This window comes from Aythya fuligula, chromosome 1, assembly GCF_009819795.1.
Source record: "Aythya fuligula isolate bAytFul2 chromosome 1, bAytFul2.pri, whole genome shotgun sequence".
NCBI lineage: Eukaryota > Metazoa > Chordata > Aves > Anseriformes > Anatidae > Aythya > Aythya fuligula.
The window spans coordinates 204,780,733-204,803,548 of record NC_045559.1 but is presented as its reverse complement, the minus strand read 5'-3'; the positions used below and the strand labels follow the sequence as shown (position 1 = coordinate 204,803,548).

At 46.6% G+C, this 22,816-nt stretch overlaps 1 protein-coding gene across 1 annotated transcript; it reads left to right on the top strand.

Moving 5' to 3' along the window:
- Positions 1–6,217: 6,217 nt before the first annotated feature.
- KLHL35 (kelch like family member 35) lies at positions 6,218–16,554 on the top strand. Its single transcript, XM_032207890.1, has 7 exons — positions 6,218–6,363; positions 7,852–8,742; positions 10,229–10,413; positions 10,983–11,101; positions 11,563–11,751; positions 12,291–12,479; positions 13,278–16,554. The coding sequence occupies exons 2-7, from the start codon at positions 7,853–7,855 to the stop codon at positions 13,464–13,466; spliced, it is 1,761 nt and encodes a 586-aa protein (XP_032063781.1). The 5' UTR covers positions 6,218–6,363; position 7,852; the 3' UTR covers positions 13,467–16,554.
- Positions 16,555–22,816: the final 6,262 nt, after the last annotated feature.

Sequence of the window (22,816 nt, the reverse complement as noted above, 5' to 3'; positions counted from 1 at the left end):
AAAAAAAAAAAAAAAAAAAAATCCGAATTTTGTCTTTTTTTGGTGTAATTTTTCCAGGGCATGAGTGGAAATACCACGTTCATTAAATCCTCTACCCTTATGGCTGAAGTTATTTGAATTTTGATGTGACAGCCTGAGTCCCGGGGGGGAGCTGGGACAGCTCTCCCCACCCTGCTCCATTCCTTCCCTCGGTGCAGCGACGGTGTAGCTGAATTGTTTAAACCGTATGTTGTGAAGTTCTTGTGAAATGTCACTTTTGTTCTTTTTTCCTTGTTTTTCTTTCTTTCTTTTTTTTTTTTTTTTTTGTTTGTTCCCTTTCCTCTCCACCTTCCTGGGCAATGAAGTTTTAGCTCTAATTTAACTGTTTGGAGGAGAGAAACTTTCCTAGGAGAGGAGACTGCTCTTCCCTGCTGAAGCTCAGAGCTGGGGAAGGAGCTGCACTGGCTCAGTCACTTGGGCACCTTCTCCCCATCCTGTCCCCCATCCCCAAACCCTGGATGTTCACGAAGAATGGCCTTGAGATGTTCTGCTGTAGTCTGAAGGCAAACCCTGTGTGGCAGCTGAAGCTTGGCCTCTGCTGGCAGCAATGCTTGGATTTTGTCCTTGCTCTTTCTATCTTCATGAGTTGGGCTCTGTTGGCAGCCCAGATGGCTTGCAAAAAGCAACGCCACGGGCACCAACACCCCTCATGTCTGGCTAAAGTGCCTGCCACTCCGAGTGGTGTCTGCAGATGCTCCTTGCTTCGCCATGCAGGAAGAAGGGGTGGTGATGGTGCAGTGTCAGCCCCTCCGTGCCAAGCAGATGCCCGTGCATGAAGGAGTTGTAAATAGTCTGGAAGGCGAAGCAGCCCAGGAGAGTAATTTATTCCTGCAAGGAGACTTTTCCTCCTTGCTTCAAAAGCAGGGTCTCTAAAGCTGCATGTTGGTGTCCTCCAACGGAGTGATGTGGTTTTTTTTTGCAGCAGCAGATGCTGACAAGCTGACAACAGAGAGAGCTCTCAGCAGTGTGTTTCCAATACAAAAGGCTTTAAACCAAAATCCTAGATGAGAGATTTAAGCAAATAAAAGCTCAGAAACCAAGTAGATGGCAGTTACATTTCATCCCCTCCCTGAAACAGCCTGCAGCCAGCCCAAGGGCAGGCTCAGCTCGCTAGAGGAGCCTGGTTTTGGGTCACTGCTGTTCACACAGAGCTGGTTCCCAAGGCAGCTGAAGCCATCCCGAAGGCTGCTGGTGGTGTGAATGGGACTTGGCTCCGTCCCCGCAGCCTTCTGCTGCTGGGTCGCTCCCTGCCTCGCTGGATCTCGGTCGACACAACGTGCAAAGTGGGAAATCCCATTGAGCACGAGCTTCCTTTGAAGCCCTGAAAATGCCAGGACCATGAAAGTCGTTTCCCGTGGAGGGGACAGGAGCCAAAGCTCAGTCTTTGGGCTCTGGCTGAGCCGGGCTGCAAAGCCCTTCAGCGGCTGGGAGAAGTCCCCTTGCAGAAAAAGAAGGGAGGTTTGGGGATGCTGATGTACGTCATGTTCAACACCTAAAACCAAGAGAAAAGCCGGAAAAAAAGCCTCAATAAACAGCTTTGAGCAGTTTGTTCTTGTTTTGGCAGTACTGAACTGCTTTTTTTTTAGTTTACGGAAGTAGTGTTCTGAAGCACCAAAGTTTTGTGTTCAGTGTGTAAGAAATGGGGATGAAAGTGGCAATCTTAGTTGTAGAAAAGAAGGCGTGTCAAAGTAATGTAAAAAAATACTCCTATAATGCAAGTAAAATCTGAATTGCGCTGCTTAGGAGATGCCTACTAAAGCATCACAAACTGAGTTTAATTTATTTGCATTTACCCTGTTTTTTATGAATGTAGGTGGAACAAGCCCATGGTCCATGCGCCCTCTTACCTTCCCCAAATGCTGTTCTCCTATATGGTACTCTCTCGAGTCTGTGAAACATAGTTGTGTTTTTTTTTTTTTTTTTTTTTTCCTCCAGAATTGCAAATTTTGGTGGATTTGAAGGCTTTTGAGAACAACGTTGCTTCTCCCTTTAATGCGGTTGTTGTATTGAAACATTCCCGGTGGATTGTCATTGCCAAGTGAGAGATGTTAAATCTCGGCACCTGTTGATAATCACCTGCATGTTCTGTTTTTATCCTTGGAGATGACTTTATTGAAAGGTGAAGTGCTTAAAAAGCTTGGAAGTGTTAAAAAGCAATCCAGCAAAGAGTTGTTGTTTCCACAATTCATTTTTTTAATGATGAGACCTGAACTTTATGCGTGATGCACTGACTGTTACCGTTATCGTCCTGAAGATTTGCTACTTTTTTTTTTTTTTTTAAAGGATGATACTTTTTTGATGAAAATAGAGCTAGACCAAAATGAACTCTGCGATCCTCTGTGAAATAAACTGTCAGTATTCCCCTGCCAGTCTGTGGTGCTGTCGTGTGTTCTGCAAAATGGTGGTGCCTTGCTCTTCTTGCGTTGATCTCCGTGGTTTGGCATTTTTATGCATTGTTGGGGGGAACCTTGTGGTCTGAGTAGGGGGAGGGTTGGACACCCATCCTTCTTGAGATCAGCTGTGCTGCATCCTCTCTCCCATCCAGATTTTATGAGACAGCAGCTGATAAGCAGGCAAGTGGAGAAGAAGTGACTCTGCAGGCCTGAATCTTGAATGATAACTGGAATAATTGCCTGGTGCTTGTGGCTGTGTGGGGACAATGATGCGCCCATATAAGAGATCTGGCCGCAGTTGTCAGCCAAACGAACGGGAAGCAATTTATTTCTAACAAACTTTATGCAAGTCATCGCCCCAGGGTGCTGTGGAGGCCAAAAACCAAGAGCACGTTCAAAGAGGAGTAAATGGCTCGTACATCCATTAGCACTTATTAAACACAGCATTCCGGATGCAAGATCCAGCTTGAGAAGACCCTGAGCAGTCGTTTGCTAAATGCGTATGTTAAGGGAAAGGCTTGCTTTGTGCTTGCTCTCCTTCTTATTCCTAACCCCCGGATCTGCTCCCAGCTGCAAACGGCGGAGGGTGCTTTGGGTTAGGAGGGGATCTCGTCTGGGCCAGCCTGGGATTGTTCTTTGTTAAGCAGCTGTTTTCTCCAGGCCATGAATAGCTGCATTTAAGGGATAGATGAAAGGGATTAAAGTAAATACAGCACTATCTCATTGGTTGGTGATGGGTAGGCAGTACTGTGTCGAGGATTTGACTGGTTCGGGGAATACCATTTGAGTGTTAAAAATGATCTAGCCCCAGGGGACAGGGCGTATCCAGGGTATATATATCAGGTGGACAACTGATATCCACATTATGGAATAATCCAAAATGGGGGGCTGTCGCTGCTATACCCTGCGGAGAGATACTGAAACGTTGGAGGAAGAAAAATGCAAGTCGTGGACTCTGTTATTCAAACAAAAGAGCTGAGGATTGGGCGCTGGCTCTAAGCCTGAATGGCTTGGGACAGCCAACATTGTGCTATTTAACTCTTTCTTCCTAAAACTGCCCTCGTTTGTAAGAGCTTAGGGGTACAGCTGGGATAGTTCTCAGAGCATCTGGGAACCATTCCAGCACTTCACATTTGCTGGTAGAGCTGCAGCCCTGGGGTCTGGGAGGCGATACCCTTGTGACCATGCCCTAGGTCTGCACGGGTATCTGCCATCAGAAGGACCTCTTCTATCTCTGTTAAAGCCTTCATGGGATGCAGTGGCTCAGAGTTTGTGAGGTTCAAACTGGGTACAAAAAGCCCAGCTGTGATGTGAGCAGCTGCAGTGGCACAGGGTCTTCTTTCTTCTTTCTTCTTTCTTTCTTCTTTCTTCTTTCTTCTTTCTTCTTTCTTCTTTCTTCTTTCTTCTTTCTTCTTTCTTCTTTCTTCTTTCTTCTTTCTTCTTTCTTCTTTCTTCTTCTTTCTTCTTTCTTCTTTCTTCTTTCTTTTCTTCCCTTTTTCTTTTCTTCTTTCCTCTTTCTTCCCCTTTTCTTTTCTTCCCTTTTTCTTCTTTCTTTTTTCTTCCCGTTTTCTTCTTTCTTCTTTCTTCTTCTTCTTCTTCTTTCTTCTTTCTTCTTTCTTCTTTCTTCTTTCTTCTTTCTTCTTTCTTCTTTTCTTCCCCTTTTCTTTTCTTTCCTCTTCCTTCCCCTTTTCTTTTCTTCCCTTTTCTTCTTTCTTTTTTCTTCCCCTTTTCTTCTTTCTTCTTTCTTCTTTCTTCTTTCTTCTTTCTTCTTTCTTCTTTCTTCTTTCTTCTTTCTTCTTTCTTCTTTCTTCTTTCTTCTTTCTTCTTTCTTCTTTTCTTCCCCTTTTCTTTTCTTCTTTCCTCTTCCTTCCCCTTTTCTTTTCTTCCCTTTTTATTCTTTCTTTTTTTTTTCTTCCCCTTTTCTTCTTTCTTCTTCTTCCTTCTTTTTTCTTCTTCTTTCTTCTTCTTTCTCCCTTTCCCTTTCCCTTTCCCTTTCCCTTTCCCTTTCCCTTTCCCTTTCCCTTTCCCTTTCCCTTTCCCTTTCCCTTTCCCTTTCTTTTTTTCTTCCCTTAAGTTACTTTTTTTTTTTTCTCCCTCTCTTCCTCCTGAGCCCTCTTTCCTCTTCACTTACTGCTCTACCCCCCTCACCTGCATGGCTCCCTCCTGCTTTTTCTCTTCTCCTGGATGCTGGTGACTGCCCTTCACCTCTGCTAACTGGCTGTGAGCAGGAAGGGAGGGTTCTGACTCTCTCCATGGCAAGCTGGAGCACACAGACAGCTGTCCTGGGTAGGATTCATTTCATCCCTGGGGCGTGCAATGGGAAGGTACAGACCATGGTGTGACCAGGTCCTAAGTGACTGTCTCCATCAAGACATCTCACTTGATTTATCCAAAATTGTCTCCTACTTTTCCACTTGCCTTTCCCACTTTTTCTACTCGTTTTCTTCTTAGCTTAGCTGCATCCCTCCTCCTTCCTATTTCTTTCTTCTCCTGACACAGTCGCTCTGCTGCTCCTGCAGGAAGCTTTCACTCCGCATTCACACGGAGCTTTTTGCGAAATTCCTGATCCTACAAACACTTATTTTATTTTTAATGCTCACAGCTTTGTGCCTAATGGCTTCTGTGGGCCACATGCCATGGGTTGAGTGTTTTTAATGTGAAGAAGTGGCTTTACGGTGGAGCAGGACTCAGCTCACAGCCCCTGCACTTTCAGGCTACAGGGTCCTAGCCCCATGCTGCACAACACTGGCAGCTTTATAACCTCACTGAAGGGTATCCAAACCCCAAGAGATCTGTTTTTGGTGCCCCACAGGGCAGGGTCAGAGCCTGTGCATCCTGATGACCCAGATCCCAACTATCTTTAGCTTCATCCATGCCTGGATGTGGCCCAGCACAACCAACTCGATCATGGTGGAAGGTCCCATGAGCAAAAATTCCCCAACCTTCCTATCCCACAGCACAGGCTGGGAAACCACAATCCTTTTCAGGTTGCTGCTAATTTATATGCAAATGCTGGGAGTGAGCAGGATGCCAGCTTGCATCCCAGCAAAGGGAGAGGAGCAGAAAGGATCCATCCAGCACACGTGGTGGTGGTGCTCCAGGGAAAGGTGATTTTACTAGGATAACAACGTGCAGGGGTGGAGGTTATTAATATTTCCTTTCTGTTTACTATGAAATAATGCAAGTTGTTCAAAGTGATGCTGGGCACGGGAGGGAAGGCAGCCTGCAGGCTGCTGGTTACTTCATGGTGCAAATATTGGCCTCCCCAGGGCTGCTTTGCACCCTGCTGTGCGTATTTACAAATTCAGCCAACAACTAGGATTAAGGTGGAGGGGGAGCGTGCTGAAAGCCACTTGGGACAAGCCTCCCCTTCTGTCCTCATCGTCCTTATGGACCTAATTATCCCACATTAACGAGGGGCACTGCCGCTCCTAACTCCCCCAGTCCGTTCCTGCTACGGGTGCCTTTTTTTGCTCACAGAGCCGTATTTTATTTATCAGCTTTATTGTGGCTTCCAGCAGGATGGAGTCTCCTCCAAATGAATCGTTCCACCTGGACCCCAATTTGCTCTCCAGATGGCTGGGCCCTCCGAAGCAGCCCTGGTGTGATATATTTTCCCCGAGCCTCCATGGGCTTTCCCTGGGTTTTGGCTCCTCCCTGGCTGCCTGTTATTGACAGCTGCACGGCTAATGCCCTGTAGCTCTCCGGCGTGTCATTCGGGAGAAACAAAAGCAGATTTATCCCCCTCCTCTTTAGCAGCGAGGATAAAAGCAGGGCTTTTGTGCTTCCCCCAGCATTGCTGGAGAAGGGCTGAGCACGCTTTGCGGAGGGGATCCGTCTCCACGCCAAGCCACGGAGTGGATGGGAGCTCTCCGAGAGGAACGCTGAGGCTTCACGAGGTCCCACCTGGAGGACACAACCTGTGGGCCAGGTAACGTTGGGCTTCCTGGGGAGCTTGCCCCAAAATACCCAGTGCTTGCTGCTGGGCTGTGCTCGGATGGAGAGCGATGCGGAGAGGAGTGCGCGTGGGCAGCGGGGGAACCCAGTCCCTCCTTGGAGCTGGATTTGTATCTTGGGTAGACAGGAGGGCTGTGAGCTGGGGAAAGGAATTTGGATTAATCCGGGGTGGGGACACGTCTCTTTGTAAGCTGTGAGCGATCCCAAGGGCTTGGAAACTTGGAATTAGGGAGGGAGGCAGGGAGATAAATCTATTTATCCTTCTTGGCTGGAGTGCCGGCAGAACACGGAGCTCGCTGTGCTGTCCAGAAAGCTGCCTTTGTTGTAACTTCTCTAAATCACTTTGAACTAACTAACAGCATTTCCCTTCTGTGCGTAGCCCTGAGCACCCATCGGTGCCATTTGGGATGTTTGGAGCCTTCACTGTCTCCCCCAGGGTTTCTTAGATATTTACATAGGGCTCGTCACGCTGCTTCACTGCTCTTTGGGGCTCTGCAACACCCCATGGTGGGAGTAGAGATGTTTTTGTGTGTGTTTTCGCAAGCATGGAGGATATGTTGACATTTTACCAAGGTAGTGGGGCAGGAATCCTCAGGATAAGGATGGGTTGTCCTACACGTGGCCACTCAGTGCAGGTGAGGTGCAGATGTCCTGCTGAGGACTGGGTGGATGCCACAGAGCAGCTGATGTCTGCCAGTTTGTGACCCCGTCTGGGGACCTGTGCTTCTGCCAGAGGCACTTGGTGAGATGCTCCAGAGTCTGGTTCAAGGAGCCAGACACTTACAAGCAGAGCCTGAGCCCCCCAAATTTTCTTTTTTCTGTTACAGAGCCTCAGAAAACCAATCGAAAACCTGCATGGCCATGATAGAAACCATGATAGAGTGCTGAGCTGGCTGCCCTCGCTGGCACCCAGCTCAAGAGGTGAATCATAGAATCACAAAATATCCTAAGTTGGAGGAGACCCACAAAGACCATCGAGTCCAACTCCTGGCTCCACACAAGACCACCCAAAAAACAGACCCTATATCTGAGAATGTTGGCTCCTTGAGCTCTTGCAGCTCAGTGCTGTGACCATGTCCCTGGGCAGCCTGTCCCAGAGCCTGACCTCCTTTTGGGTTCCTAACACCCAGCCTGAGCCTCCCCTTTCCGAGCTGTTAGTAACTGCCTTAGAAAAAAAAAAAAAACAAAAATCTCCTAAAAACAGAAAGTTTGTTCTACTGGGATGGTGTTGGGTTGGAAATAGCCTAGTGCCCACTTCTGTGTTGTGCTTTGGAGGAAATGGTTACTGAGGATGAGCTATGGATGTGGGTAAAGGGGTGTAGTCCCTCTAGATTTTTGGATGGAATCTACACTTCCCCATGATGCTGAGAAAGCTGCAGAAACCACAATGGTGTTGGACGTCATGGGAAGATGTTTTAATGAACACGCTATTCTCTTGCTTCCTTCACTGCTTCCCAATCAGGATGCATCGAATGATGAAGGAAGAGTCCAGTTACAGGACGAGCAGCCTGGAGAATGCAACGCGTGACCCGAGCAAAGAAAAGCTGCACATGAAGCTCTGCAGTGGGTCCTGCCACGCTGAACAAATCCTCCAGACACTAAACTCCTACCGGCAGAGTGGCATCTTCACAGACGTGGTGCTATTAATCGATGGGCAAGAATTCCCCTGTCACCGTGCTACGTTGTCAGCCAACAGCACGTATTTTCGGGCTATGTTTGGTGGCAATCTCAAGGAAGGCCACCAGAATATCATCAACATCCAGAAGATTTCTGCCTCTACCATGTCTCTCCTTCTTGACTACATGTATGGGGGGAACATCGTCATTCAGGAAGACAATGTTGAAGGCATCTTGGAACTGTCTGACTTGCTGCAGATCTCCAAGCTCAGAGATGCTTGTATCACCTTCCTTGAAGGCCAGCTCCACCCGTGCAATTGTTTGGGCATCATGAAGTTTGCCGACTCATTCTCCATTGCTTCCCTGACCGAAAAGAGCAAGAGGTTCATGCTGGAGTGTTTTGTGGAGGTGTCGTGTCATGAAGAGTTCCTAGAGATGGGTGTGAAGGAGCTCGTTGAGTACTTGTCTGATGAGCAGCTGGTGGTCCCCAAGGAGGAAGTGGTCTTTGAAGCAGTCATGCGCTGGGTACGGCATGATGTCCCTGCCAGGAAGGGAGCCTTGAAGGACCTCCTAGAGCATGTGCGACTGCCACTGCTTGATCCCACATATTTCCTGGAGAAGGTGGAAATGGACGGACTCATCCAGGACTCAAAGGAGTGCATTCCTCTACTGCACGAAGCCCGCAAGTACTACATCCTTGGGAATGAGGTCAGCTCCTTGAGATCAAGGCCCAGAAGGTAAAACCCAGAGTTGTGTTTCCTAGACCTGAGTGGCCTAAGTTCATGGATCTTAAAGCTGGTGGGGTGGGATTCTCTGATTTTTTGATTTATTTTCTATTATTTTAATTTTTTCCCTCCAATTACTTCTAGCCTCTTGGGCATCATCATGGCTCCTAGCTCAAAGGCATTGCTGCTAGGTCAGTAGTTAATGTCCATTGGAAAACAAACAAACAAACAAAAACAGAACCAAAAACAATATAAAAAAATAAATTAAAAAATATACTGTCCAGGTAGCTACCTACGTACCCTCAGATTCTGTCTTTCGTGCCTTTGATTTTTTGATCAACAAGAAGATAAAGAACTCCTGGCCTAGGCAACTGACAGTGTAAAGTGGAGGATGAAAAGGAAAAACAGTTCCTTGGGATGGATGTGTGTGGAAATCTGCACCTTTCTGTCACTTTGGCATTTGGATTTGCTAGATTTGGTCAGATATTTTGGAGGCCTCTGCTGTTTTTTCGTGGTCACAGAGGTCCCTCTGCTTGTGCTTGGTAAGAGCACCGATGGAGACCTCTGCTCTGGGGTGGGTAGCCATATCAAACCAGGTGGTTTGCAAGGCTCCCCATTCTTCTCTAGAAGAGACCAAGTTCTTGAGCTCTCCTGCCCTTTGGTTCAAGGAGCCCAGCTGGTTTTTTTGCTGCTCAGTGGAGAAGCCTGAGCAAAAGGATGCAATTTGAACCAATGCCTTTCAGAAGGTCCAGCCTGGAATTTAGGGTTTCTGTCAGGTGGAAGAGCTAGTTTGAACCCTTTCAAACTGGTGTGAGACTTGAAGCTGGCTCTTTGTGCTGAATGACACAACAGGTTGTTATCTAAAGGACTGCTCAATAGCAGAGTCTGTGCTGACCTCCTCAAGGACGCAGACCATTAAAATTCACTGGGAATAAATCCCACCCCCAGCATCTACATTTTAATTCACCTCCTTCTACAGCTTTGGCCTTAAGTGAGTTGTCTCAGGCTGTGCAAACCATGGCAGGGCTGGGGATTGGACCAAGTCCTTCAAATCCCCTTCCACCCTCCTCCCTCCTCTCCTTCCCCTCCTGCAGAGCTGTCCCTCTCTTGCCACCTACCAGCTGGCAGGATTTTCCTTCCCCTGCTGTCTCTCACGTCTGCTCACTGCTATTGGGGCTGGAGAGAGTGAGATTTCCTGGAAACACTTCTCTCTCCAGGCAGAGAGCGTGTGGCGGGCCGGCTGCCAGGAACAGCTTTGCACGTCTGTGGCCGTGCGTTGAGGATTAAGCTTGGAAGTAATGAAGGGAGAGGGTGAGGGGCAGGGGGCAATGCCACGATTTGGACCCTTTGGATCCAAGCTGAGAGATGTCTTTAATTTGTGCATGCCTGTAAGAGGGAAGGTGCAGGGAGGAGAATGATTTGCCTAGAAAAATCAGTAGCTGATGAAGGAAATAGCCTAAATGGGTTAGGGGACTTACCCTTGTCTTTCATGTTCTAGGTTCATGGAGCTGGCAGAAGTCATTGTCATCATTGGGGGCTGCGACAAGAAAGGTCTTCTGAAGCTGCCCTTCACAGACCTCTATCACCCGAAGAGCAGGCAGTGGACAGCCCTCTCCAGCGTGCCCGGTTACACCAAGTCAGAATTTGCTGCCTGCACACTGAAGAACGATGTGTACATATCAGGTGAGATGCCCTGGGGTGGCTGTTCCCTTCCTGCTTGAATTAAGCAGTGGGACCTCTGCTTGGACAGCCACTCCCCAGGTCTGTTCGGTGGGACTCATTCACGTTTTGACTCCAGAGCAAAGTCATTTCTTCTGAGTGAAGTTTACTCTTGTGTGGTTTGCATTTTGGTGTCCCAGGGAGCCAATTTCAGCTTTGGGGGAGGATGGCACTATTAAAAAACTTTTCTTCCTGTTTACTGGGGCATCTGTCCAAAGTGTCCAGCTATGGAATGAGCTGCTTTTGGTGCGTACTGTCAGGATTACCTATAACATCAGGGTCTCCTGCCTGTCCTTCATTTAAAATAAAATGCCTATCAGAAGAGTTCTGTAGAAGGGATGGAGTAGTGTAATAAGTGTCTTAACCTTCATAGGGTATCTTCCTTGGGATGCTGAGTTTACATGGGTATATCCCAACAGCCATATTTTGGCCTTGATTGTTCCATTGCATGGAGGAGCTATATAGTACAGTGGTTTAACAAAATGATGGGATTGTCTTTGGGATTACAACAGCTCTCCACCCCTGTTTTTCAGGGGGACACATCAGCAGCAATGATGTTTGGGTGCTGAGCTCCCAGCTGAACGTCTGGATCAAGGTCGCTTGTCTGCAGAAAGGCCGATGGAGGCACAAAATGGCAACGCTTCAGGGCAAGGTAGGCCTGAATTTGGGAACAACCCTTACAGATTGCAGTCCCCCGCTTCTCCCAGTGTCAAGTATAATGAGAAACTGTCAGTATTTGGTTGTCTTCTGGCTCATTTGGAGCTGATTTTGATGAGAGAAACCTAGGACATAACTAAGGTATCATTAGTCTTTGGCTGTGTTGCCACCTGAGGTAGCCAGCAATGAGGCCACAGCAATAAGATCTACCACGGCATGGTGGAAGACTTCTGAAGATGGTTGTGTTGAGTTTTGGGGTGAAAAACATGCAGGGTTGGGTATTTCAAACTGGTCAATCTGTGTGATGACACTGGATTCAAGGAGAAGGTTTTGCCAGGACCAGATCTCTGCCCTTCTGGCCTAGCGTTAGCCTTGCCTCGTGCACACCATGACAGCGCAGCCCATTAGGTGACTCCAGGAGTTTCTAATCAGCTCGCTTTGCTCCTTTTGTGGCAGATCTACGCTGTGGGAGGCTTTGATGGTTTTTACCGCCTCTCCAGTGTGGAGTGCTATGACACCTTCTCCAACAGCTGGTCAACCTTGGCCCCGCTGCCTCAGGCTGTGAGCTCGGCGGCTGTGGTCTCCTGCCTGAATAAGCTCTACGTGCTGGGCGGCGCTGTGGACGACACTGCTAACACCGACAAGGTATCGCTGGTGAGGATGACTGTGAAGTAGAAGCAGGGCTGCGAGGTGCAAAATAAACCTTTGGAAAGCTAAAGCATGGGAGGTTTCAGGTCAGCTTCTGTCTGGTTTCAGGCATGGTGCTTTGAGAGAGAGGATTGAAAAAAAAGCCTGCAAGGAGCATCAAGGATGGCCAGAGACCTAAAAAACATGGTTCATGAGGGAATGTTGGCAACTGAGCTGTGCTGAGAGTTTTAATGGCACTCAGCTCAATCCCTGAATGTTTAATAATGTTTGGGTTAGGAGCATCCACCCTGGGGGCTTGTAATTTGTCTGGGAGAGTTGAACACATAGGCCCACAGAGACACTGCCTGAGGTCCCAGCCAGTTGAAAAAGGAATACTAGAAACCCTCATCCCTTTGATCATTGCACAGGTCTTTGGGTGTTGAAGCTCACTTCTGTGTTTCTGGGTCTATTTTCTTTTATTTCTAGTGGGTATCAGATTTATCCAAGCAGGGAGATGGGGTAAATTCGTGTTCCCACAACTGTGTTTTTCCTCCCAGGTCCAGTGTTATGATCCAGAGGAGAACAAATGGACGCTTTTGTCTCCCACTCCTTTTTACCAGAGGTGCATCAGTGCTGTCTGCTTGGACAACATCATTTATGTCGTAGGTGGACTCCTCAGTAAAATCTTCAGCTATGATCCAAGGGAAGACAGCTGGCAAGAAGTGGCCACACTCCCTGGGCCTCTGGTAAGGAAAAGATTTAGGAAAGAAACCCTGAGCCTTTTCTTCTCTCTAGAACAAAAGTACTCATCTGTGCTTTGCTGAGACTGAAGGTAAAATACAATGGGGGGTTGGCACTGAGCATGAGAACATACCCACTGACCTCTGTATTTCAAGTCAAATTATGTACTTACCATCAATGACTGCTTGGAAGATGTGTTTCCAAGATAAATCCCAAATTTTTTTGCTGAGGCTGGGTCCATACTAGCTGTTAAAGCTCTGTGGGAGGATTTATGGGATGAAAAGGTGGGTGTTGAGGATCTTTTCTCCACACTGCATGCTACAGGGTGAAGGGTTATGCTGGCTCTAACCTGTTGTGTGGACTGAACACGCACCAGCTGCGGGTGTGCATCTTGGTTTAATGTCATCACACCTGGTTTAGTGTTTTTGTGCTCCAAGGCCACACTGCAATGTGAGCCGTGACACAGCGAGTGGAGAGGAATGATGAGGGACAGCTCACCTCAATATGAGTTAAAATGCCACTGTTGGCGTGTCTGTACAAGTGGCTCTGGCACAGACGTGGTGGGTGACTCTGGACTTTCATCATCCTTGTGAGTCTGGGGAGCTGCCAGGAACAGCAAAGCTCCCGTCACCAGCTCAAGTTATTTCAAATGCCTAAAACCCTAAGACCGCAGGAGCCAGACCCCACTTGTCCTACAGACTTACAATCCTTTCTTCAGAGCAGGTAGCAGCTGAGCCCATTGAAATGGTGCACAAAGCTGGAGGGCTGTTTCTCAACTCTTAGTCTTTCCTTCTGCTTTCCAGGAGAGCTGTGGCCTGACAGTGTGTGGAGGGAAGATTTACATCCTGGGTGGTCGAGATGAGAATGGGGAAGGCACAGACAAAGCATTCACTTTCGACCCTGCAACGGGCAGCGTGGAGCAGCAGCCACCACTGCAGCGTTGCACCAGTTATCACGGCTGCGTGACCATCCTGCAGCGCATGAACAGATGACCATGGGGCTTTGGCAGCATCCTTCTCCCACCCAGAGCCTCCCCTTGAGACAGTGGCCACCAGTGTGTGGACAGACAGCCCAGCTCTCTGCGGGGAAGGGCAATACAAGCTGCTGAAGATGTGCTCCACCCAGGCCCTGAGCACTGTTTTGTTTTTCCAGGCCTGGTGATGCCAGTGATTTTGTTGCTGATCTAGGTGAGAGGATGAAAGGGTGATGGGCTGTGTGAAAGCTGCATTGCAGACCTTGCACAGGAGGATTCAAGTATTGTTACAGCCCCTGGAGCTACTGGATTTGTCTCTTTTTAGGTTTCCTTGGATGTAGATTATGGTTTTCTGTAATGTTGCCAACAGAGGCTCTCTGTCCTGCAAGGACATGTATTGTTGCTGCTCTCTGATGCCCGAGGCTGTTGCAGTCACAATTATAGTTACAGGATCTAATTCTTTAGCTAAAGCTATAAGGTATTTGTGTATTTAGCTCTCTAGAGCCCAATGTCAAACCATGGTGCTGGCCTAAATGGCCGCTGACATCCACGAACAGCCGTACTACAGCGGAGAGCTGAGACCTCATAGCTGATACCCCAAGATAATCTCTCTGCTAAATCCCTAAATGCCTGGTTAAATAGGGTGAGCTCTGACTCCAACCTGCACATGGTGTATGAGGGTCCATCCCCTGAAAGCACAGAGTGCTGTATCTCTTCGTACATGTTGCATAGTTGTACTGTCCAGTGAATTGTGTAGCCAAGAGTTTCTTCTTCAGAGAGCAGAGGTAGGCTAATGTGTAGGAATTAGGCAAGAAGTTCTGAAGCACGGTAGCCACAGAGTTGTATCTGTCTCCTTTTGGCTCTGAAATACGCTGGTAAGTAGGAAAATAAACTTAATATTTAACAGGTTGGACACAGGGCCCCTAGGAACCCAAATGTGCAGCCTGCTTGGGGGACAAGCATTCAACAGCACAAACTGTTCAGCACCAGGCCAGTAGGCCTCAGGTCTAAAAATGATCTTGAGCACGTTCAATTTGTTAGAATAGCCGTAACTTTTGGTGTCTTTAGTCCATAACTGGACCTCGTAATTTCTGATGGGTCCACGTAGGTGTCCATGTTGTTCCAATAGGGATGTAGGTGCTGCCAAATGTAGAGTGGGATCTCTTAAAAACTCCCGTGACTTGTATGTTGTAGGGTGCACCCCTCTACAGCAGGCTGCTGGCTGGCTGCTGTTCTCTCTGCACCTTGTTTTCCTTACCCCACTGATGACTTCTTCCTGAAGCAGAGGAGACTGCCATGGCTGTTGGCCCAGATACTCCTCTTTTCAGGGCCTTCTAATGATCTTAAACTTCCTGTAATTGCTTTGTTCCCCTTTAAGTCTGGATATTTTTTTTATTTTTATTTTTTTTCTTTCTGGTGCTCTTTAGTACTTCTGTCTTCTCTGAGTTCTGAGAAGGTTCACCTCTTCTTCATGATGATATCAGGATCACCTGTAAAACATGGCAAAAAAGTTTCTGCTGAAGAACCCAAATTGGCTAGAACCTGAGCATGCTTATTTCCTCTTTTCATTAGGAAATGTATTTTTTTCCATTGTCCAAATGAAGAGCAGGGTGTTTCATTGCACAAAATGTACCTTACCCTCCTCATAGTCACCTCTGAAAAGTCTCAGGGCTATGGTAGCTTTTTTGTTCATCAAGGTACACTATTTACCTGTTCTCAGCCTCAAACTCTCCTCAAGGCCTGTGCACATAGGTTAGATGTTTTATATATAGGATATGTCCTTCAAGCAACATAAAGGTGATTCAATGCTGTTATAGATTATTCCTCTGAGAAGAGAAAAGGAAAAGCACGCTGGTAAAAGGCAATTTTATTTGTAATCAAATCCCAGATGGGCCTTTAATAGGAATTGTTATTTCACTGGGAACTGGCACCTTTCATTGATTTAGTTAAATTAGCACAGAAGAAAGCACAAGCATATCAACCCATGGGGAGACCTTTATCTTCCTATAGCCTGATTTCCTCAGGAGCATCTCCCCACAGCAATTCTGCCTCTCTTACTGCTCCCTGTGCCTTGAGCAATTCACTGCTTTGGTATAGGGGCCCTTCAAAGTGTGTGGATTGGGACCCTCTGTCTCCACCTCACTCATCTGGCCAAGGACATTCATAGTTCTCCACAGACTGGCCACCTCTTGAGTTGCACTTTGGAAACCACTGCTGGTGTTTCAAGAAAAGGATTGCACCCCAGGCACTATTGAGCAAAGGCTGAGGATGCTGAGCAGTGCAAGGAATCAGCCTTATTGAAGGGTTGATCCCAGGGACAAATATATACCTTGCCCAATGTATTTATTTTATAGGGTTGTAAACACAACCTAAATAGGTTGTTTGGCTGCTGGCAGATCTTTGTGCTCATTCTTGGAAGGAGCACAGTAATGTATTTGGACATAGCAATAGCCTTGATGGGAAAGTGAGTTTTCCAGTTATAGTTTTTGGGTAAACATCCCTACTTTTACACCTGGCTGAAACACCCCTGAGAAAGCCTTGCTGAGGCGTGTTGATGCTTGTGTTTTGTAACCCTGTTTTGGGGGACCTAATATTGGGTCTTAAACTTATGGAATTGGGTTTTCCTTGTCTTAAGATTGGGCTTTTTCTTTAACCATCTGGCAAGAGAGCTGCACTGAAGAAGATTTGGCATGCTGGATGGTGTGGTTTGGGTTTCTTTTTTGGGGTGGGGGTGGGAGTGGAGGGGCAATGTTCAGAAACTTGTGGTTTCATTCCAATGGCAAATAAAGATGAGTGAGGAAAGCTCCAACATTGCTGCACCATGGAATTGTTGCTCTCCTTACAACTCCTCTTTCCACTATCTTTCCTGATTTTCCTAATTCCTCCAGGAGTCTCTTGCTATACTTCACACTTTTAGTCCCGTAGACATAAGCAACTCCAAAGAGTAGATGTTCTGGTCACCTTTCCCATGTGCTTTTGACGTGTGTGATACGTTGCAATAGGTGTAACATGGCGGTGGAAGTTGTGGCATAGGTACTAAAACATTCGCCTTGTTCTTGATCCTGATATTCATTGTACCACTGAAACGTGTTTGTATTTTGTAAGGGCTGTGGGTGTGCAGGGGAGGGGAGGGGGAGGAATTTAACTTGTTATTCTTAGAAATAAATGTTTTCCTTGATGCCAAAATGCTTTTGCTGCAGGAATTTCATTTGTGCGTATTTTATCATGGTTTTCCAAAAATACGTTGTTGATGGAGCATCAGAGGAGCTTTGGGAGCACTATCCTTGAGGTGTCCCAGCCTCTGCCTGGATTCTCACTATGCAGGGAGGAATTTCAACGTATTACAATATATTGGTCTGCAGGGGATAATATCTAAGTACTAGGTCAAGTATTACTCTAAGGTCATGGCCAAGGCAGTGTAGAGAAGGTGCCAGGATCATTCAAAATCAGCTGAAGGATGGGGAAGCTCTGATATTTTGGCATAACAGAAAGTGTATTCTCAGAGAATTTGGAAAATGGGCTGTCTTGCCCAATTTTTGTTCTTCCTTGCTGTGGCAGAAGAGTGTGAAATATGGAGCTGGCTGCCACTACAATCTGCTCCGGCTTCTGAAAAGACTTTTTCCAACCCACGTGTAAATCACTGCCTTGCTTGTGTTTACAATAAGACACAGACTGACTGTTGGAGCTTTCTAAAGGAAAGAAGTAGAAGACGATCATCTGCAGAGCATATGCAGTATTGTAAGCTTTCTGTAATTAAGCTTTTAGATAATGAAGAAAGACTTTTTGCACTCCAAACCAGCAACTCTCAATCATTTTAAGTAGTACTTGGAACCTCATCCCATCCTTTTGATTTTCCTGCTGCTTGTCTCAGCAGTTGTGTTATTTTGGGTATGTTTGCATTTTGGAGGGGATCCAGAGGGAAGAAAAAGCTTTTGTGAACAAATCACATGGAGGATGTAGACAGCAAGATCTGCGGGGCTTGATAACATTTGTCTGTGACACACATGGACAGAAGAATAACAAATAACCTGGAAGACAGAGGCTGAACTGCTTGGTAGCCTTGGTTACACAGACCAAAAATACTTTCTTCATGAAAGCAAATGAGACGTGATGCAACTGGGCAAGACAGAAATACCACTCAGACCTAGAGAAGGATCCTGGGGAGCAGCCTTCAGAGAGGGATTTGGTGAGCAGGGTGGACAAGCAGCTGAAATAATTTCCAGTGTGATACCATGAGCAGAGACGTGGTACTGCAATGTGAGCAGAAGGATGACATCTTCTGTGAGCAGAAGGATGACACGGAGGGCATCACTGTGATGGAGAAAGGATGGTGGGAGAAGAACCAGAGTTTGCACTTGGTGGAGCCCATGACAATCCCGAGGAGCAGAAGAGCCATCCAAATTATTCAGGAATGGGATGAGGGTCACAGAGGGCTTAGTGTGGGATATTTAGCAGAAAGGAGGAACAGGTATAAGTAACTATACAGATACTTATACAGATATAAGTAACTATAGCACTTGTCTCAAAGACAGTTTGAGCTTGCTGTCCCATGGAGTGAAGTCCTCCTCTCTCCCTCCTTTCACCTTTCTCTAACCCAAACTTTCCTTCCCTAGTCTTGTCTTGTCTTGCACAGGCTGGGCTTTCAGAGGTGTATCCCTCACCCCATGACATCCCCCTGGCCTGGGCTGTTTTGCTCACTCCCATTCCTCTTTGTCTCCTTCAGGCTTTATTCTTGTGCTCTCCTTAATGAATCTAGTTTATTTGCACGTATGCTAATTGTTGTTGTGAATGCACAGGGCTGCAAAAACACCTCCCCAGCACGAAGGTGGCAGGACATCACCACGGTCCAGCCCCTGGAGCTGCTGAAGCTGCCTTTTTTTGCATTTTGCTGCCCAGCTGGCAGGAGGTGATAGCACTGCGGGCAGGAGAGCAGTGCTCAGGGGTGCAAGCCCCATCTGAAAGGATGAGCTAGTGCTGATTAACTCAGATTAAGGGCCACAATAGGCAGCTGGGCATGGTGGGCAGAGATAATAGCAGTTTCAGGGGCTGTGTCTCTAGCTTTAAATATTCCTACAAGGCAGAAGGGGAGGAGGGGAACTGTATCCCATTTATCACAAGATTATTGATGTAACCAGATCTGTTTCCTATTAAATGTGAATAATGGTAGTAGCATCAGCAGGATCATTCAGACCCAGCGCCTGGCTTTGAGTCCCAAATCATGTGGAATAAGATATTTATCAGATTGCAGTGGCAAGAATTGAATCCTACTTTTAGGACTCATACTCACACCACAACTATTCATGGGTGCCATCGCTGGGTTTTGCACGTAGGCACAGCAGGGCTTGTCCAGCTGTGGACTTGATGTGTTAGTTCCTACCTGCTTCTGCATCACATGTGTGGTGTAAAGGCTTACCTGGGAGCTTGTGTCTGAATGCAGACAGAGGATTTCCTCACCCTTCCATTCAGTACTGAGCAGCAGCAGACATTTTATGGGTTGTAAGTTGTTTTTTACCCTGTGTTTCACTAGAAGATAGGCTGAGAACCATTGCAAAGCAGAGGAAAGAAATATATTCCTAGGCAAGCAAACGCCAGACAAAACTGGATGACATAAAAGTTTTAAACATTTCAAACTGAACTGAATATTTATTTGTGAGAAGGACAGTGTTGCACTGAGAACCTAAATCCTCTCTAAGTTTTGTGGTCTCCAAGTATTTCCTCCCTGTGTGGTGGTTTTACACACCCTGGCATTGTGTGTGTGTATTGGATTAATGAGAAAAATGAAAAATACTGATTTAGCAATTGTGGACGTTTAAGAATTGATTAAAATCTTAAGACTATACCCGAATAAATGAAACAAAAAAGAGGGCAACTTCCCCTGGAAGGAGGGTGAGGGACTTGGTGTTTTTCCACAAAGCAATCAGCTAATTCATGAAGCAAAGTATTGCTGGAAGAAGGGCACCCAAAAATGCATCCACAAGATCTGGAGCACAAATGAGAGCAGATGACATGAAGGAAACCTTCATCAGCCAAATTCCAGGGTTGGAGCAAGCATTGTCCCACCGCTCATTTACAGAGAGAGAGATGGGAATGTGCATCTTAGAGATCTTGGCATGAGCATCATGCCCCAAAACACCACAGAAGGGCTGAATAGAGTTGGGGCTGTCCCCAGGGACACCCATTGTCAGGAATTACTGCACGTAAATCTCTGAGGGAGGTGGTACTGGTCCCCTGGAGCTTGCCCAGGGTACCCCAGTGCTCTGCATTGGAAGGTTACCTGGGCCCCCATCCAGCCCGGGCTTGGCAAAGCGCTGGCCGTTGACAATCTGTGCTGGGTCTCCGGTGTTAGTTCCCATTAATCTCTGCAGAAAAGGGATTCAGAGCGTGCCTGGGCTGGGGCCAGCTGCCTTTGTGATCACTGCTTTGGGGCCGCAGCCTGTTTTCAATGAACCCCCGAGACACCGAAAGGGAGACTGAGAGCCTCTGTGCAGCGAGCCCCATCGGCAACAGGACCCACAGGCTGCTGCTGGCCCCTGTTCTGCCCATGTGAGCTCCTTGGGTGGCTCTGCTGGGTGCAAAAGCTGATGAGGAGGGCAAAGGATGTAAGGTGAAATGAAGGTGACTATTAAAGTACGATAAAAGTATGTAAAAGCCAAGCTGGGGTTGCTTCGGGAATTAAGTAGGTCCATCAGGCTCACCACATGTAGCTCCTGGTGTTGAAATACCAGAGTGATTTTCAGCTTTTAGTACTCTTGTGAGGTGGGGAAATGTGATGGCTGAGTAGTGGAGGTAGAGGAGACGTGAAGACCCAGCACTGCACAGCCACCAGGTGCCCCAAAATCCTAGAATCATCAAGGTTGGAAGTGACCTTCAAGATCACTTGGTCCAACCATCACCCTACCACCAATGTCACCCCTCAAGTCCCTCACCTGTTTAAGGCATGGGTGAACTCAATATAAGGGGAGTCAATATTGGGTCGGGTGATGCTTTTAGATTCCTCCACTGACTATCTAAAGCCAGGGGAGAGTCATCTGAGCCTGGCCACAGGCTGGTGCAAGTGTGTGACTGCTTTTAGTCTTGAACCCCAGTACAGCATTTTAATATCCATTCTCTTGATGCACCTTTAGCCATCTCTGAAGTCACACTGCTGAAATCTGTCACATCAAACTTGTTTCTTCCTGAAGAAAAAGCTGCAGTTGGATCAAACTGAATTCTTCACAGTGCTGGAAGAGGTCTGGAGAAGCACTGAATGACAACCTTCTCCTGGAATAGGTGGGTGATGTGCAAAAATAAAATCAAACATGGTTTTAAATATAAGAATCATCCCTCCGATGTCTACAAAAATTCGTCAAGCATTTTCATTAACAAATAACTGAAAGGACAACTACTCGGCAGTCTATTGTGATTGCTTTGTTAAAACTATTTGTATTTTAAATTTAAATAAATATAGGAAATGCAAGATGTAGAACTAAGATGAACGCTTACACTACAAAGCTCGGTAGGATTAGCCCCTCAATAAGGGGACTACAGCAAATTTAGTTTGGCAAGAGACCACTACCTTTTCCAGGTAATCACACAGATGTTGCGGTCACTTAGAATGAGCAGAAAACTATCGGCAGTGGAACAATCTTTGACAAAATTGTGCAACCCAAGCCATAGAATCATTCAGGTTGGGAAAGATCTCTAAGATCATCTAGTCCAACCTTTAACCTAGTACTAAAGTCCACCACTAAACCATGTCTCTAAGTTCTACATCTACACATTTCTTGAAGACCTCCAGGGATGGTGACTCAACCACTTCCCTGGGCAGCCAATTCCATGATAGGGAATACATTTAGTGGATAGGGAAAACATTTAGGGGATAGGAGATAAAACATTTGTGAGGCCCTTGAACTGATGCCATAATCTCTTCCCAGCTGGCTCCAAGGAACTTCCCATCATCTTGTTCCCATCTCTATCCTGCCACTGTAAGCCCACAGGGAGCCAGCATGTGTGGTCATTTCTCCAGAGAAAAGTGCACTTCTCTGCTGTCTCCAGCTCCCCTTTCAGCCGCTTTCCATCATTTCTCTGGCTCTCCCATATCTTGGAGAGCTCTCCCAGTGCCTCCTGTAGCTGGGAGGTCTGGTGCTTCTCTTTCTTATATTGCTGCTGGACACTTTCCAATATGTCTTTGAGGTACTGAGCACAATTTTTGATTTTTTGAGCTTCACTTCTCTTTCTTAGCATCTCTGTTACAGCTTGATAGCCTTCATATACAGCCAGTGAGTTGGCTGTATCATTGATTTGCAGGGTGAGACGTTTATTGGCATTCTTTGGGGTTTTGTTTGTATGTTCTAGTAGTTTGAGCCTCCCTCCCCTTTGTTGCAATGTGTCTTGTATGTTCTTCATTCCCTTCTGAAACTCTTCCACCAATGTCTTGAAACAGCTGTTCGGGATTTGCAGGTCTTTGATTTGTTCTTTCAGCTCATAGTTTCTGGTGCTGAGATTGGCAACCAGATCTCTGAGATCCCCTATTTGATTTTTGCAACATTTTGCTGGAAGAGGTCAGATCTTGAAATGATGTTTGCTGGGGAGGTCTGTGCTCATGGTGGAGTGGGCTTTATTGGGGTGAAGCTTTGGAAACCTGTTAGAGGAAGAAAAAGAAAAGTCGAATATTGAATTAATTATTCCAAATCTGATGCTTAGCATTACTGCATTTGGCCATGCATCCTGGTCCTAATGACTGCTTCTCTTCAGCAGCAGGACCACTTTTAGCACAAGTACTCATGTTGGCTAGAGATGTTCTGAAGTGGGAGGCCATACACTTTGGGACCATCCCTCTGGCCCTGGAAGAACATCACTTTGCAGTAAGAGATCTGGGTCTCATCTAAAGCTTATGGCATGTGTTGAAGCAAACCAGGCTGCAATCACATTCAAACACGGTTTAAAACATAAATAGAGAGAAAGCAAGCCCACCTCTTCCCTAGTCTCACTCCCTTTCCTCCCTTTTAAGAAGCCAATGACTAAGAGCATTTTAACCAAGCAACCCAGGTTGAACCAAGCTCCTGTTAAGACAACGAAACAATAAGCACAACAAAGCCTATTTTCTCAAAAGCAGAATTTTTGCCCCCTTCACCCAAGCTGTATACTCCTAGAGCTCTCATTTCAAGAAGAGATTACAACCAGTGGAGAAAATTTGTGCTTTTGAGAGACAGCACCCTCTCTCTTTTCCTTTAATTAAGACATTCCAGGAGTTATTACAGGAGGTGTTAGTGACAGCACCAAAGCTCTCCATACTGACTCACCCCTTTCCAATTTTTTCCTCTTAGGGCCTGATTCAGCATGCTGGGGAGAGGTAATGATTTACTGACTACAGCAGCCTCATGGCCAGGC